The sequence below is a fragment of the Mustelus asterias genome, chromosome 19 (assembly GCF_964213995.1).
Source record: "Mustelus asterias chromosome 19, sMusAst1.hap1.1, whole genome shotgun sequence".
NCBI classification, from domain to species: domain Eukaryota; kingdom Metazoa; phylum Chordata; class Chondrichthyes; order Carcharhiniformes; family Triakidae; genus Mustelus; species Mustelus asterias.
In genome coordinates, this window is record NC_135819.1 from 69357158 (window position 1) to 69374892 (window position 17735).

A 17735-nucleotide genomic window follows, 5' to 3' on the forward strand; every position below is an offset into this window, starting at 1 on the left:
AGTCTGAAAATTTTCCATCCACCACCACCCTCCGTCTTCTATGAGATAGCCGGTTACTTATCCAATCGGCCAAATTTCCCTCTATCCCACACCTCCTTACTTTCTTCATGAGCCAACCATGGGGAACCTTATCAAACGCCTTACTAAAATCCATGTATATGACATCAACTGCTCTACCTTCATCTACATACTTAGTTTCCTCCTCAAAGAATTCAATCAAATTTGTGAGGCAAGACTTACCCTTCACAAATCCGTGTTGACTATCCCGGATTAAGCTGCATCTTTCCAAATGGTCATAAATCCTATTCCTCAGGACCTTTTCCATTAACTTACCAACCACCGAAGTAAGACTAACCGGCCTATAATTACCAGGGTCATTCCTATTTCCTTTCTTGAACAGAGGAACAACATTCGCCACTCTCCAGTCCTCTGGCACTATCCCTGTGGACAGTGAGGACCCAAAGATCAAAGCCAAAGGCTCTGCAATCTGCTCCCTTGCCTCCCAAAGAATCCTAGGATATATCCCATCTGGCCCAGGGGACTTATTGACCCTCAGGTTTTTCAAAATTGCTAATACATGTTCCCTCAGAACATCCACCTCCTCCAGCCTATCAGCCTGTATCACATACTCATCCTCAAAAACATGGCCCCTCTCCTTGGTGAACACTGAAGAAAAGTATTCATTCATCACCTCTCCTATCTCTTCTGACTCCATGCACAAGTTCCCACTACTATCCTTGACCGGCCCTAACCTCACCCTGGTCATTCTTTTATTTCTCACAAGAGTAAAATGCCTTGGGGTTTTCCTTGATCCGACCCGCCAAGGACTTCTCATGCCCCCTCCTAGCTCTCCTAAGCCCTTTTTTTAGCTCATTCCTTGCTACCTTGTAACCCTCAAACGACTCAGCTGAACCTTGTTTTCTCATCCTTACATACGCTTCCTTTTTCCTCTTGACAAGACATTCAACCTCTTGTGAACCATGGTTCCCTCACTCGGCCATTTCCTTCCTGCCTGACAGGGACATACCTATCAAGGACACGCAGTATTTGTTCCTTGAACAAGCTCCACTTTTCATTTGTGCCTTTCCCGGAGAGCTCCTGTTCCCAGCTTATGCTCCCTAATTCTTGCCGAATCGCATCATAATTACCCCTCCCCCAATTATAAAGTTTGCCCTGCCGTATGGCCCTATCCCTCTCCATTGCAATAATGAAAGACACCTAATTACCGGCACGGTAGCACAGTGGTTAGCACTGCTGCTTCACAGCTCCAGGGTCCCGGGTTCGATTCCCGGCTCGGGTCACTGTCTGTGTGGAGTTTGCACATTCTCCTCGTGTCTGCGAGGGTTTCCTCCGGGTGCTCCGGTTTCCTCCCACAGTCCAAAGATGTGCGGGTTAGGTTGATTGGCCAGGTTAAAAAAATTGCCCCTTAGAGTACTGTGATGCGAAGGTTAGTGGGATTAGCGGGTAAATATGTGGGGGTAGGGCCTGGGTGGGATTGTGGTCGATGCAGACTCGATGGGCCGAATGGCCTCCTTCTGCACTGTAGGGTTTCTATGAATTGTGGTCACTATCTCCAAAGTGCTCTCCCACAAACAAATCTAACACTTGGCCCGGTTCATTACGCAGTACCAAGTCCAATGTGGCCTCACCTCTTGTCAGCCTATCCACATATTGTGTTGCAAGAAAATGATTCAGTCTACCACTCAAGTTAAATCTTACCAATCAAATCTTGTTGGAACATTTCTTCAATGTTAATTTTTATTGTATATAGATACAAGAAGAAAAAGAATTCACGTTAATATCGCGCTTTCACATTCACAGGGAGGTGTGAGGAAGAACATATTTTTTGTAAATGGAAGAAAGTTACTGGAGTAAATTCAGAATCGAGCAAAGAAGGACTAAAAATGAACTGAGGGCAAATTAGTGAGGAATATCTAAACTGACAATAAGAGCTTATTTACATATATAAAAAGGACGAGAGAAGTCAAAGTGAACACAAGCCCCTTGAAAATGAATCTGGGGAGATAGTTTTGGGGAATAAGGAAATGGCTAAGGAGTTAAACAGTCATCATGTCTTTATGGTGGAAGATACTTCAAACATCCCATTATTACTAAAGAATACAGGGGAAGAATTAAGTGCCATCGCCATCACAAGAGAAGTAGTATTAGACAAACTAATGGGGCTAAAGGCAGATATGTCTCCTGGCCCTGATGGCTTGCATCTTAAGATCCTAAAGGAAGTAGCGACAGAAATAGTGGATGCATAGGTTGTAAATCTCCAGAATTCAAGGATTTTTTGGAAAATTATCAGGGGATTTGAAAACTGCCAATGTGACACTCCTTTCAAAAAAGGATGGGAGGCAAAAAGCTACTAACTAGAAGCAGATTAGCCTAACAACTATTGTTGGAAACATTTTGGAATCAGTTGTTCAGGAAGTAATAGCAGTACATTTGTAAAATCATAATCTAAGCAAGCAGAGTCAACATGGCTTCATGAAAGGGAAAGCTTGTCTGCCTAATTTATTAGAGTTTCTCAAGGAAGTCTCAACCAGAGTAGATAGTGGGGAGCCAGTAGACGAGTTGTATTTGAACTTCGAGAAGGCATTCAACAAGGTACCTCACAACAGGTTTAGTCATAAGCTTACTGTCTTTCCTGCTAATCTATCCACCCAGTCCACTTTAGCTAACTCCATCCATACGTTGTTGGAGGTAGTACATTGGCATGGATAGAGAATTGGCTAAAGGGCAGGAAACAGTGAGTGGGGATAAGGACTTCTTTTTCAGGTTGTCAAACTGTAATCTCTGGGGTTCCAAGGCGAGCAGTGCTGGGACCGCAACTGTTTACAATATATATCCATGACTTGGAGAAGGAAGCAAATGGACTGTAGCCAAATTTATCGACAACACAAAAATAGGTGGAAAGGCAAGTTGTGAGAAAGATACAAGCAGTGAACAAAGATATTGTGATAGGTTAAATAAGTGGGCAAACAAATTGGCAAATGGGGTATAATGTGGGAAAATGTGAAGTTGTTCATTTTGGAAGGGAGAACAAGAGGACAGAGAATTATTTAAATGGAGAATGTAGTAATTCAGCCAAATGTCCGTTTCTCATTTCCAACACCCTTTATTGTGCACCAAAGGAAAATTCCCTCCAAGTCTTACCGTCAGGACCTCCAACTCTGGTCTGAATCAAGTAACAGGCTTAAAAACCCCTGCTGACTGCTTCCCAGTTCATACTGCATAAATCCCCAGGTAGATCTATTGATGATCCTCCATGGCCTTTGCGGTCACCACAACAGAGAAAAACTGCAGAAAGCTGCAACACAAAGGGACTTGGGGGTACTTGTGTGCGAAACACAGAAAGCTGACACATAGGTGCAGCAGGCAATCAGGAAGGCTAACAGAATGTTGCCCCTTATTTCAAGGAGGTTGGCATATAAGAGTGGGGAAGTCTTACTGTGAGTGTAAAAGGTAATGGTGAAACCACATCTGGAGTACCATACGGAGTTTTGATCACCTTATTTAAGGAAAGCTATTATTTCATTGGAGACAGTTCAGTGAAGGTTCACTGGGACGATCTCCTGTATGGAGGGATTGTCTTAGGAGGAATGGTTATACAGATTGGGACTCCACTCATTGGAACTTAGAAGTGATTTCACTGAAACATATTGGATTCTTGAAGAGCCTTGACAGTGTAAATGTTGAGAGGATGTTTCCCCTCACGGGAGAATTTAAGACCAGAGGGCATAATATCAGAATAAAGGGGTGTCAATTTAAGACTGAGCTGAGAAGGAATTTTTTCTCTCAGACAGGTGAGAGTCTTTGGAACTCCTTGTGTATACTGAGATAGTAAGGAGTCTAACAACACCAGGTTACAGACTCCTTACTGTGTTTACCCCAGTCCAACGCCGGCATCTCCACATCATGACTATACTGAGATAGACAGATTCTTGATCAGTCAGGGAATCAAGGGAATGGGGAAGGCCAAAAAAGTACACATGAGGAATGTGGGATCAGCCATGATCCTATTAAGTGGAGGAGCAGGCTCAAGGGGCCGAACAGTCTACTTTTTTTAAACTTCCTATTTCTTATGGTCTTATTAAAAGTCCTACCAACTGACCTGTGCATATAAACAGCAAATTACACTTTAGGCAAACTTTAGAGGTCTTATTTCTGTACTGCACCTAGGCAAGGTGATACAGGGAACTAAACTATTTAGTCACAAAAGCAAAACTTGTTCAAGTGATTAAACATTGCAAATAAAGTTTAAAATAAGTTCCAAAATCAAAATAGTTGCGGAAAATGATTAAAAATGTTTATGTTGCAAAATTATTCAGCTAATATGGGATACATGCTTCACAGAATAGACTGAAAATGTTACAGAACTGGTCAGTTAGACCATAATAACACCATTAGATATAGGAGCAGAATTAAGCTATTTGGCTCATCGCATTTGCTCCACCTTTCAATCATGGCTGATAAGTTTCTCAACTCCATTCTCCCTCCTTCTCCCCATAACCTTTGATCCCCTTACTAATCAAGAACCTATTTATCTCTGTCTTTAATGTGCTCAACAACCTCATCTCCACAGCCTTCTGTGGCAATTAATTCCATAGATTCACCACCCTCTGGCTGAAAAAAATTCCTCCTCATCTCAGTTCTAAAGGGTTGTCCCTCTACTCTGAGGCTGTGCCCTCGGATCCCTAGTCTATCCTGTTAATGGAAGCATCTTCCCCACGTCCACTCAATCCAGGCCTTTCAGTATTCTGCAAGTTCAGTGAGATTCCCTCTTATCCTTCTAAACTCCAAGTCCGGACCCAGAGTCCTCAAATGCACAGGACAAAGTCAGAAATCAAGGTGCATATTATCTGACAAGGTCGATAGTCAATATCTTTTCCCAAAGGTAGGGGAGTCTAAAACTAGGGGGCATAGGTTTAAGGTGAGAGGGGAGAGATACAAAAGTGTCCAGAGGGGCAATTGTTTCAGAGGGTGGTGAGTGTCTAGAACAAGCTGCCAGAGGTCGTAGTAGAGGCGGGTACAATTTTATCTTTTAAAAAACATTGAGATAGTTACATGGGTACAATGGGTATAGAGAGATATGGGCCAAATGCAGGCAATTGGGATTAGCTTGGGGTTTTTTTAAAAAAAGGGCAGCATGGACAAGTTGGGCCGAAGGGCCTGTTTCCATGCTGTAAACCTCTATGACTCTATCTTCTTATATAAATACAACTGTTTTAATACTCAGCTAAAGCAAGAGTCAAGATAGTTACAATAACTGGTTTTAAAAATGTCATTGGCCAGGAAGTGTAGAAATGAAACTTTGTCATAGCGATCATTGATTCATAACATGTCAGGGTATTTAAGTAGAACTTGGTTGCATTACATCACTGGGTTATATCTCCAGAATGTGACATAGAACAGTCTGAAGGAAAAAGTAGTCAGTTGGCAGGACGTTTGATAGTATTTTGAAAGAAAAACCTTTGTATCACATCTGTAATGTTCAAAAATACTTTATAACAATAATTATATATCACAATTGACAGTAAAGTGTAATGCAGCAGCCAATTTGCACCCAGCAAGCTCACACACGTGAAAATGTTCCTAAAAAGTGATGGAGGGATAAGTACTGGACAGGACACAGAGGACAATATCCGTGGTGTTCTTCATAGTAGTATCATGAGGCACAAAGTAGTGTCATGAGTAACTGACATAAGTATAAAACAGACTTAAATACAAAAAGGGTGCCGCTTGGAATATCCTGCAAACCGGCTAAATTTAAAAAGAGCATAGACTGCTGTTAGCAAAGTAGCATAAATAACAGCCAACTTTCTCCCTTTTTCAACATTTTCCCTTTGGAGTGGATATCAGGTCAAGTGGCAGCCTCACATTCACACTGGTCGTCATGACTTAGAAAGGTGGGGGGGGGAGGGGGAAACGCCTCCCAAACAAACGCTTTTCGGATATAGAATGGAAAGGTCGTCTTTTTCTCACTGCACTCACCTGATGACAGAAATGAGTAAACCAGAGGGATCTTTACTTTTACTGATGACACTCCTGTACTTCCCTGCCTCACTCGCCATCTTTGTTGTCACTGACCCGCGGCCGTGCGCAGGCGCGAGCGCTGACTGTCGGTTGGAGCCGCCTCTCCCGGCCCACGTCAATAACCCCCCCCCCGCGAATGGGCGGGGACCCTTAAATTTGGCCAACAAGATATGCACATAATACATAAAAACTTAATGGAGGAAACTAAGACTGCATAATCATAACGACTTTGGCTGTTTAATATCCGAAGAAAGCCTTTTTTAAAAAACAATTTATGAAAAGACCTCAAGACTAAGAACTACAATTCCCAGAATTCCCGGAGCGTTGACAACAAGGGTAACTTTATTTAAACAGAATGACTGGTCTTCTCTGAGCGGGCTGGGATCTGCCTCGCGGCACCGCCCCCCAGCCCCCGGTCCCGCACCCGAGACGACTGCAGACCAACCAGCGCTCCTCTTCAATCGAAGGTTCCAGGGCATTGGCAGGCCTCAGCGTGGGGGATTGACCAATCGCGGTGATCGTTGTTGTCAGGCGGGTTGCGGAGGGAGACGTGATGGAGTGGACCGCCGCCGGCAGCCTCGGCCTGTGACTGTTTGTCTTGTTGCAGACACTAACTAACTCAAAAGTTTTTCTCTGCGGGGATAATTAGTCTTTTTCTTTTTTAAAAAACAAAATCCCTCAGTTTCCCTTTTGCCTGTGTTTGTTTTAAATTAATGCCGGTGAGATGGGGGTTAGCGGGAGTACAAAACGGGTCTCCTTCGAAGCTGATGAAAATGATCAGATCACTGTGGTGAAGGGCATTAGGGTGAGTGTGTCACTTTGTGAACGCATTGGAGCAGGGCAAGTCTCGAAACTTTCCCTTCAGCAGCAATCTACTACTATCGTGACATTTTCCAAGTCCCAGACTCTGAAAAAGTTTCATTTTTTTATCTTGAAATTGAAGTTTTCTAAAACTTTTTTTTCAGTGTTCAAGTTAAGGCCTCTCTTTGAATTGAGAACTTTTAAAAGACTATAAACTCATTTACGACTCGTTGTTTCTGGAGGTGAATTACCTCACATTTATTCAATTACATTCGGCTTTTTAAACTATCGAGTAGTTCTAATGATCATTACTCCCTCCCCTCAGATCTGGTTTGATATTATTGGGGTTCTTTTTGGAGAATGAAAGTGCAATATTTTCATTAAAGGACCTTTTTTGGTTTTAGTGCTAATAATTTTCGAACTCTCTGATAATATGCCACATTTCTGATTTTAAACTGAGAGAACCTTAAAAGCAATGTTTGCATTAGCATGGTGTCACTCATGCTCCTGTCAGACATGCCCCTGCTCTGTTTTGGAACAGTATTGTGCAAATTTTATGTTCATCTGAAAGAGCAACTGGTTTGATGTCTCATCCAAAAATCTGACAGTGTAATGTTCCCTTAACACTGCACTATAATGTTGACCTTGAATTTGTGGTCCAATCTCAGGAGTGGGGCTCATGGAATGATACCATGCATTTTGCCCATTGTGCCTAAGTTGAGTTTTTGGAAGAGCGACCCAATTGATTCCATTGCCCTGCCCTTTCCCCATAGCCCTGAAAATATTTCCTATTTTGAAAGTTATTCTTGAGCTTGTTTCCACCATTCTTTCAGGTGGTGCATTCCAGATCAATCATCTCTTTCAAAAAAAGTGCTTATCTTTTGGTTCTTTTGATAATCATCTTAAATTTAGATCCCCTGGTTGCTATTTTGCCTGAGAACCCAAGACTGAGTGATGTTTTTAAAGTAGTCATTCATGTACTGGTTTGCATGGGGACAATAGTTGAATTGCTCATGAGGGTTTAGTGATTGTGGAAAATTTTAAATTGACCTCAGCAAGACAGGCCACTGATAGTGAGGAAAACTGGAGCGGGGCATAAAGATCATGAGAGCGCCTTGGCTCAGTGGTATAATTTTTCCTGACTCATAGGTTAAAAGTTCCACTGCACAGATTTGAGAACACAATTTAGTCTGACAATGCAATGTACTGCATTGTTGAAGAACTGTTTGGATGCAACCAACAGGTTCCATCTGCCCTCAGCTAAAAGTTTCAATTTGAAGAGCAGCAGCGGCATTCTTCCAGTGTCCTGACTAACATTTATCCTTCAACCAGCACCATTAAAACAAATTACTTGGTAATTTTTTTGATTGTCGGGTCTTGCTATGCCTTTTTTGTCAGCTCTACAAAGTGCTTCCTTGGCTATGAATGCTTCTTTGGCATCCTCAGGGCATGAAAGGCTCTGTACAAATGTAGTTTCATTCTTTAATGGGGAAAAAAAAGAGCTTGCCTTTTTCCAATGCTTTTCACAGCCTCAGGATTCTCCAAAGCACTCTCCTGCCAACGAGTACCTTTTAATAACATAGAAAATGCAGGAACCAAATTGAGCACAAGGCCTATGAACAGCGATAAGATGATGACCAAATAGTAGTTTTTGTTTCGGGCTGCTGGTTAAGGGATGGTTATTGGTGAAGGCATCGGTAGAACTCCTCTGCTTTTATTTGAAATAGTATTTTGTGATGTTTTATGCCCAGCTGAGTGGGCAGATTAGACTTCAGTTTGACATCTTATCTATAAGGCAGCACCTCCAACAGCACGGTGCTCCCTCAGTATTGCACTGAATAATCAGTCTGCATTGTATGATCAAATCTCAGGAATGGGACTTGAACCTACAGACTTCTGTTTAAACTGCTATCAATCGAAGGCTGATTTAAAGTGACACTTAGAAAGGTTGTGTTGGATGAATCAGAAATTCAGCTGCATTAAGAAATGGCAGTTTAAAAAAAAATCACAGTAATTAATGTTGGCAACTATGTATTCAACGGAATAAAGGAACAAGAAAGAGAAATTTTAAAAGACACGACAGGTTAGTTACCGAAGGGATGTGAAGAGTAAAAGGGAGTTTCCAATAATGAACATGTTATTCTATCTAAGGTAAAGCAAATGGAATGATGATATAAAAATAGAAAATGATGAAAATACTCAGCAGGTCAGACAGCATCCTTGGAGAAAAACAGGGTGAACATGGCAAATCTATGACCCCTTCGGAATGGTGATTTGTCTGCTGCAAAGTAAAGTTGCGAATATTGTGGAGAGGATGCATAAACAGTGAGCAGAGATCACATAAAAATTCATGACCAGGAAAGGAGACAAAGGGGGGTCCAAAAGGATGCTGAATCGTATTGCTATGATTGAAATACAGGGACTTTGGTTTATACCAATTAAGGGCCAGTGATTTATTGTAACTCGGTGATTAAGTCCAATTCTGTTTATGTTGTATGGGATGGTTACTGGTGCATTACAAATTGCATTCCACAATTTCATCAATTTTTAATGACGCCCACAAATCAGTGTTGTTTTTAAGAAGATAGTTTACAGATAGAGTTATGGAAGCAAATGAAGAACAACTAATTGAGATATTGTCAGTCTTGGTCACAAAACTCATTTATAAACATTGGTAAAAATGCAGAGAAGATCCCGCTCATGATCCGAGGGTGTCAAATGTACAAGCAATGAGGAAAGATTGGAGAATTTCAACATGAAATAACCCCAGTCTGATGAATTATTACGTACTCAAAATTATTCTCGTCTTTCAAGAACAGAAGACATAGGAGCAGGATTAGCATCCACAACCCCCTTGGGCAGGCAATTCCAGAGATTTACAGCCCTGTGAGTGAAGAAACTTCTCATCGTCTTTACCCGTGTTACAAGTGATGGCCACGATTCTGGTAGATCACACTTTATCATTATCATGGATTTGGTGATGGATTTACTGCCCCCAAAATTCCCCATTTTTCCAGGCTGGGACCTATGCTGTACTGCCTGCACCAGTTCTTCTGTGGCCAACAATTCCTGAAGTGGGACTTGAACCCAGGACCTTCAGGCTCAGAGGCAGGAGCAGTACCTACTGCACCATGTGGGCTCCAAGGAATAGATTTCTTCTCGACTTGGTCATAAATATGTGACCCCTTGTCCTGCGACTGTGCTCTGTACTCGTTTCCACAGCCAGGGGAAATAATTGCATGATCTACTCTCTCAAGCCCCTTCAGAATCCTGTATATTTCATCAAGATCACACCTCATTATTTTAAATTCTCGAGAGTATAGGCCCAACTTACTCAGTCCCTCAGCAAGCCAAGGGTCAAATCTAGTGAATCTTCACTGTCTGGCAACAATGCAAGTATATCATTTCTGAAATAAGACCAAAACTGCATTTCCGTGTAATCTCACTGAAGCCCTGTAGAGTACCATTGTACTAAGATATCTTTACCCTGGTTGTCTAATACCCCTGCAATAAAGGCTAACATGCCGTTTGCCTTCCTTGCTGTATCTGCATGCTAACTTTGTGCTCCTTGTACAAGTACACCCAAGTCTCATAGAATGCAAGCTGTAAGGAGGACACAAAAAGGCTGTTCAGGGACTTAGACAGATTCCTTGTTCATCCTTGAGGTGAAAATGGACCACGTTCGTCATATCGGATGTTTGGGATCCTTTTTGATGGCCACAGGGATCTCCCCTAAAATATGAGTTCCCCTATCAGGCAGATAGCTTGCCCAAAAGGGAAGGAGCAGCAGGGGGTTCAAACCAGCTGGCTCCATTCAGGCTGGCAATCGACTCGGGGCTGATTTGCACTGTGTTGCCGTTGATAGCTGTTCAGGTATCACGGTAAATAAAAGGGTGATTGGTGATGGAAGGTTGGCTTCAGTAAGATTATTACACCTGGAGTATTGTGTGCAGTTTTGGGGTCCTTATTTGAGGAAGGATGTCGATAGATACCCTACAGTGTAGAAAGAGGCCCTTCGGCCCATCGAGTCTGCACCAACCACAATCCCACCCAGGCCCTATCCCCATATCCCGACATCTTTTACCCTCTAACCTACACATCTCATGACTCTAAGGGGAAATTTTAGCATAGCCAATCAACCTAACCCGCACATCTTTGGACTATGGGAGGAAACCAGAGCACCCGGAGGAAACCCACGCAGACACGAGGAGAATGTGCAAACTCCACACAGACAGTGACCCAAGCCAGGAATCGAACCCAGGTCCCTGGAGCTGTGAAGTAGCAGTGCTAACCACTGTGCTACCATGCCTTTTCTGTCCTTGCTATAGAATAGTACAGCGAAGGCCTAACAGGCTGATTCCAGGGATGACAGGTTTGTCAGATGAGGAGAGACTAATATGGGATTAGGACTACATTCACTGGAATTTAGAAGAGTGAGAGGGGATCTCATAGAATTTGTCTTTTTTTTTCCCCATGCATCCTGACCGATCTGTTGTGTCATTTAATGTGGGTAAGTGTGAAGTTGTTCACTTTGGCAGGAAGAATAAAAAAGCCCAGTACTTTACTTGTATGGAGATGGACGACAGAATGGTGTTCTCATACATGAGTCACAAAATGTTAGTATGCAGGTGCAGTATATCATCAAGAAGGCTAATGGAATGCTATCCTTTATTACTAGAGGAATTGAAAAGTAAGGGTGCAATGCTTCAATTTTACAGGACATTGGTGAGACCATATTTTGAATACTGTGTGCAGTTTTGGTCTCCTTACTTTAAGGAAGTATGTAAATATGTTGGAAACGGTTCAGAGGAGGCTTACTAGACTGATACCTAGAATGAGCGGGTTGTCTTCTGAGGATAGGTTGGAAAGACTGGGCTTGTTTCCACCAGAATTTAGAAGAGTGAGGGGTGACTTGAATGAAGAATATAAGATCCTGAATGGTATTTACAAGATGGACACTGAAAGGATGCTTCCTTTTGTGGTTGAGTTCAGAACAAGATGGCACTGTTGTATAATTGGGGGATGCCCTTCTGGAACAGAGATGAGGTGATTTTTTTTTCTCTCTAAGGGTTGTGCAACTTTAAAACTCTGCCTTGGAAGGCAGTAAAAGTGGGGTCACTGAATATTTTTAAGGTAGAGGTACATCGATTCTTGTTGGGCAAGGGAATCAAAGGTCATTGGCGATAGATGGTAAGTGTGGAACTCCAGAATTCAGAGTTCGGAACTGGTGTGGCTTTTGCTACCAAATAAACCTGTTGGACTTTAACCTGGTGTTGTTAAACTTCTTACTGTGTTTACCCCAGTCCAACGCCGGCATCTCCACATCATGAACTCCAGACAAACAGATCAGCCATGATCTTATTGAATGGGGAAGCAGGCTTGATGGGCCAAATGGTTTCCTTCTGCTTCAATTTCATATGTTCGTATTTCTAAAATTTCCTGTTTTAATTCTGATTTCCAACGTGTATGGTATTGTTATTTGTTTTAGAGAATTTCAAGATCACTAATCTCAGAAGGTAACTGTAGGTGGATAATCTTCAAATTAAACCAGGAAAATGGTCCCAGAGGAAATAACTTGACCTTCAGTTTTAAATTAAGCATTAATGTTGGGAAGAATTTGTTCACTCAGCAATGAATGTTTGGAATAATTGCTAGATAACAATCATAAGTGGTAAGGAGCATAAAAAATGGAGTTCGGTGCTGCAATTCGAGTTCAAATCTTCAATGTCAAAATAGTTTTTCTTCAACTTAAATTATCTGGTGGAATTTCCTGTGTGCAACTACATTTATACTACATTTCAGGAAAATTAAATACTTTAGGGTGGCATGATGGCACAGTGGTTAGCACAGCTGCCTCAGCACCAGGGACCCGGGTTCAATTCCAGCCTTGGGTGTCTGTCTGTGTGGAGTTTGCAAGTTCTCCTTGTGTCTACATGGGTATCCTCCCGGTGTTCCGCTTTGCTCCCACAGTCCAAAGATGTGTCGATTAGGTGGATTGGTCATGATAAATTGCCCCTTGGTGTCCCAAGATGTGTAGGTTAGGGGGATTAGCAGGGTGAATACTTGGGGATAGGGCCTGGGTGAGATACTCTGTTGGTGAGTCGGTACAAACTCGATGGGCCAAATGGTCGCCTGCACTGCAAAGACTATGATGAACCTGGCTGATGATATATGTGAGAGCATCTCAAAACCCAGAAAGGTTGGAACACTGGTTCTTAATTGTTTAATTAGCAATTTGGTATAATGCAAGGAAAGATATACAAAACAGTGAGGAATGGTACAGTCTTGTAATATCATTCAAATGAAATGTTTATTAAATTGTAAAACATCCAACAGGAAAGGCCACAATACAAAACCAATTAATTACAGTAATGGCTTCACAACCACACACAGCATACTTGCATTAACCCTGTTCCACATCTAGTTACATTGTTAAATTCTGAGAATGCCCCTTTACCCAAAACAACATCCCATATCATTTAACTCTTTGAGCCAATTCCAGCAGATAGTTACCACATATGGTTCATATCTCTATGTTTGGAAGCCTTTCTTCAGGTTCAAGGTAGAATCTTTGAGTTTTTCAAAACAGCAGCTTCTCCGCCTGGAAGCCTGCTTTTGGGAGAGCTTCAGTTTCCATCTGTGATCTTAGTTGCTCATCAGCTGTGCTTCTCTCCTGTACAGAACTAACCCTGCCACTGATATCTCGTTTGTCCCTTTTGGCCTGTCGTATCTAAAGAGCTAGTCTTAAAAGTCATGTTTTTAGTATGCAAATGCGACGTTTCTCCACTTTAATCTACAATTGTTTTAACACATACGATTCTGTACTCTATTGTTCTCCACTTCACTTAAATAAATATCTCTTTCCTGGTGCTAAACTAATCTGCATTTCACAAACCCTTCAGAGTAGCTGAACCCTCATCAATTCCCTTTTAACCAATTCTTTAAATTTTTATTTTACCCATACTTCTTGACAGTAGTCTATTGGCTGTAAAATGTCTTGGGCAACCGAGGTTGTGAAAGGCAAAATATGATTCCAAATCTTTATATTTTTCTTTGAATTTTAAAAAATGTATTAAATTTTACTATGGTATATAATTATATTGAATATATGACCATTTTTGAATTAATTTCCTCTGTCTCTTGAAAACATTGTTCGCTTTCAGTGGCACAGTTCCACAAGTGGTTATCACTCTCCAACATATTGCTTAACTGGCCTTTTTTCACCCATCAATCTTTGCAGTGCTTGCCAATGGATTATCGAACTGCAGAAGACATTACGGCTGATTCCAGTCCCTTCCTCATCCATCGTTGTATGCACACTTCCTTTTAGGGTTGCTTTCCAATGATACTGAAGAGCAGCATCAACTGATTTATATACTCCCTTTCTGTTTTCAAAAAAATCTTTCTTCCCATTTGGACAGAAGCAAAATACAGTGGATGCTAGAATCTGAACTTCTGATGAAAGGTCACAGACCTGAATGCTTAACTCAGTTTCTCTCTAAACAGATGCTGCCAGGCCTGCTGAGCATTTTCTAGCATTTTCTGTTATTTCTTTTGGATTCACTGGTTTGGATTCTCTACATTTCTGTCTCACATCTAGTGGACAGGGTCTCATTGAAACTTCCATTACTGTCTGATAAGTTTAAAGTTTATTTGTTAGTGTCACAAGTAGGCTTATATTAACACTGCAATGAGGTTAATGTGAAAATCCCTTAGTCGCCACACTCTAGTGCCTGTTCGGGTACACTGAGGGAGAATTTACCATGGCCGATGCACCTCACTAGCACATCTTTTGGACTGTGGGATGAAAATGAAACACCTGGAGGAAACCCACGCAGACATGGGGAGAAGGTGCAAACTTCACACAGATAGTGACCTAAGCCGGGAATTGAACCCGGGCCCCTGGCGCTGTGAGGCAGCAGTGCTAACCACTACCGCCCTTATTTTAAGTATGGCCAGTATTCATATTGTTGCCATGTGTTCGCCAGTTTAGCAAGATGCAAACTGATTTTGATTCTTGCTGGCAGTGATAACGGGGTGTGCGAAACTGGAGAATTCTGGCCCTAGTTAAGTAATTCAGGGTTCCTCCTGTTTGTCCCAAGAATGTAATCCTAAACAGAAAAGCTCCCTTTTCTTCCCAAGTTCTATGTGCTGATGGTCAAAAGACACATTTAAAATTTTTCTAACCATCTCATACATTAGCCATCACTCCTATGAGGAACTGTAATGTATGTTCCTTCCAACTACAAGGAAACTTGCTGCATGAATATTCTTGTGATGAATAATGTATTTTAGCTTTTGATTTGTTTTAAAAATATGAATCTTTATGCTAATAAATTGTAGGTGTTGAGTTTTCTGGTGTGCAGTCCTTCCAACGCATATGGTATTGATATTCAAATAAAGATTTTATCAGTGGATTTTTAAAAATTGATTATTAACAATGATAAAAGGACAGTGTGCATTAAAGAATTTGTAAATTATGTTAGAGGAATTTCTTGTTCATCAAGCCTGAAAAATACACTTGAGGGTTGATTTTCAGTTTCTGTTTGGTCTCATCTGCAGAGTTTGAGTGCAGCTAGAAAAAGTATGCTGCAAAGTTGAGTTTCTCATTGTCACGGCTTTGGGGTCCTCCTCCTGTCCATGCGGCCAGGTTGAAAACTAATGACCTACGCGTATAAGTGTGATGCATTCTCAACATTAGTTTTTTTTTTCTTGATTTATAAGCTATAATTCAGATTTGGATAACCCACTTTGCCTGATATTGGCAATTATGCCTTCAGCTCCTTAGGCTCCATACTGTGGAATTCTCTCTAACTCCCAGTCCCTTTCTCAGACCTCCTTAAAAACCAAGTTGAAGGCACCATATTACTGCAAGTTGGACTTGAATAAACAATTTCAAAGCAACTTGCCATGTGCACGAAATTTAAATGCAATCTGCACCAGCCTCTGCAAGTTGCACACTGATGTGAAATAATTAGCTGAATGTAATTAGTAAGTCAGTCATTCTTTTGATAAGATTTTTAAGTTTAACTTCACTTTTAAAACATTACTTTCAACTTGTAGTTTTAAAAAACCACCTTCATGAAAAACTAACTTTCAAATCCTGATTATCAGCATAAGTCATGAATAGATTTTGAATTAATTTCTGTTCTGTCGAACTGACAAGAATTTTGGTTGCACTGTGATTTATCTGCTCAACTTTACAAGCAGTCCAATGAAAGTGTGTGCATCCCCCTTTGGAATTTCTGTAAGTTAATCTCGAGTTGCCTCTCTTGAAAGTTTGCACTTTATATCTATTGGGGGATAAGCCTCCACAGCAAGTTAGCATGAGTAACAAAATATCATGGAGCCATCAGTGAAATATGACATACTGTATCTCTGCAAGAGAAGCTAACTGGAAAATTCAAAAGCGATAAAGCCAGCCTTGCAAGTGGAGATATTTATCACATGTTGAAAACATAAATTTGCTGTAAAATTTTATATTAAGGAACCTCAAGTGTGGAGATGTGAAAAATATCTCCACACCTCACAGATCATGTGTGTGGTATGAAATGAGATTTCTGCAGCTGAAATTATTCGACTACCCAAAGATGAAGTAAATCTCTGGGAACAGGACTGTCATGTACAGCTAAAAAGTTTTATGAGAAAATATGATTTTGTGCTGAAAAAGCATAAAATGTTTTATTAATTTTGCTTTAACTTGAAAGATATTTTGGTTAATTTATGTTCACAAAATTAGGAACTTGATCTGAACAGGGTTTTGCCATTTTCTCCAAACAGCTCTCTGATAGTGTCATCAGCCGCATGCGAGATGCTTCTCCACCTGCTGAAAAGCCACAGTCACCCCCTCCAGGACCACCACCGTCAACTGGAACCCGGCCACCTTCTCCAGTTCAACCAATAGGTATTCTGTCGCTGCATTTCTGAAAACCAGTCTTCCTATTAAGTCTGAGCCAATGATCTGTCCAAACAGCCATCCATTATGCTCATCATTGCATTATACAGATGCAAATCACCTGCATTCGATGACAATCTGTTGGCCAAGTTTCTGCAAAATGAACTGTGAGCATGTGTAAATACAGGCTCAGAGCAACAAGAGGGAAAGAGAATGAGAGTGGAAAACGAGAATTAAAGGATTATGGTTTCTGGTTACATTTATGAGGGGTGAAGGAACATGATTGAACTAAAAATTGTTACTCCATTCAAGGGCAAGGATGTCAATATATTGTGATTGAGTCATGCCTTTGGAAGGGATAGGGGGTTGAGTGTATGATCTGAAGGAGGTTTCTGAATGATGTGTCAGCGAAATAGTGGACACAGTTGGATGATGATTGGATACGATCATTGGTTTGAACAGGGAATAGAATTGCAAAGAATTTCTTGGGGAACCTCAAAGGTAGGAGAAGAGGCTGGTGGATGCCCTGTGATGTACAACTGTTGGCATATCCTCATGCGCATGTATTTGTGCATTAGTGAATTGCTTACGTGAATGATACCAAGCCCTGTCAAACACTCTGAAGGCCTCGAAGGCAATGATGGAGATTAACCAAAATGTTGGTAAATGGAATTCCAAAGCTTTTCACTGTTTTAGTTTGTGAATGAGCAAAGGTTTTAAATAGTCAGAGACCAGGCCAAAGCCACCCTGTTGATGTCTCATCCAGAATTCTATATAATTCGCCAGTCTATCCTCCATTGGGTAAACCTGCACGTCTTCATTCCAGAAGCAAGTCTTGCTGTTTTCACCTCCACTCAGAATCATAGAACCATAGAAACCCTACAGTACAGAAAGAGGCCACTCGGCCCATCGAGTCTGCACCGACCACAATCCCACCCAGGCCCTACCCCCATATCCCTACATATTTTGCCCACTAATCCCTCTAACCATCTCGGGA

The 17735-nt window shown here is 41.4% G+C and overlaps 2 protein-coding genes across 4 annotated transcripts in view; one reads left to right on the forward strand and one right to left on the reverse strand.

Moving 5' to 3' along the window:
* exoc4 (exocyst complex component 4) overlaps nt 1-6104 on the reverse strand; it is a 516360-nt gene extending 510256 nt beyond the window's left edge. For all 3 annotated transcript variants that reach the window (XM_078235822.1, XM_078235823.1, XM_078235825.1), the window contains exon 1: nt 6001-6104. In XM_078235822.1, the coding sequence (XP_078091948.1) occupies nt 6001-6080 (80 nt within the window). In that variant the 5' untranslated portion in view covers nt 6081-6104. The remainder of the gene's footprint in view (nt 1-6000) is intronic.
* A 264-nt stretch (nt 6105-6368) lies between these two features.
* The window catches only part of chchd3a (coiled-coil-helix-coiled-coil-helix domain containing 3a), a 301499-nt gene continuing 290132 nt past the window's right edge, over nt 6369-17735 (forward strand). Inside the window, exons 1-2 of the mRNA XM_078235821.1 lie at nt 6369-6847; nt 16624-16747. Coding sequence (XP_078091947.1) covers nt 6767-6847; nt 16624-16747 — 205 coding nt within the window. The 5' untranslated portion in view covers nt 6369-6766. The remainder of the gene's footprint in view (nt 6848-16623; nt 16748-17735) is intronic.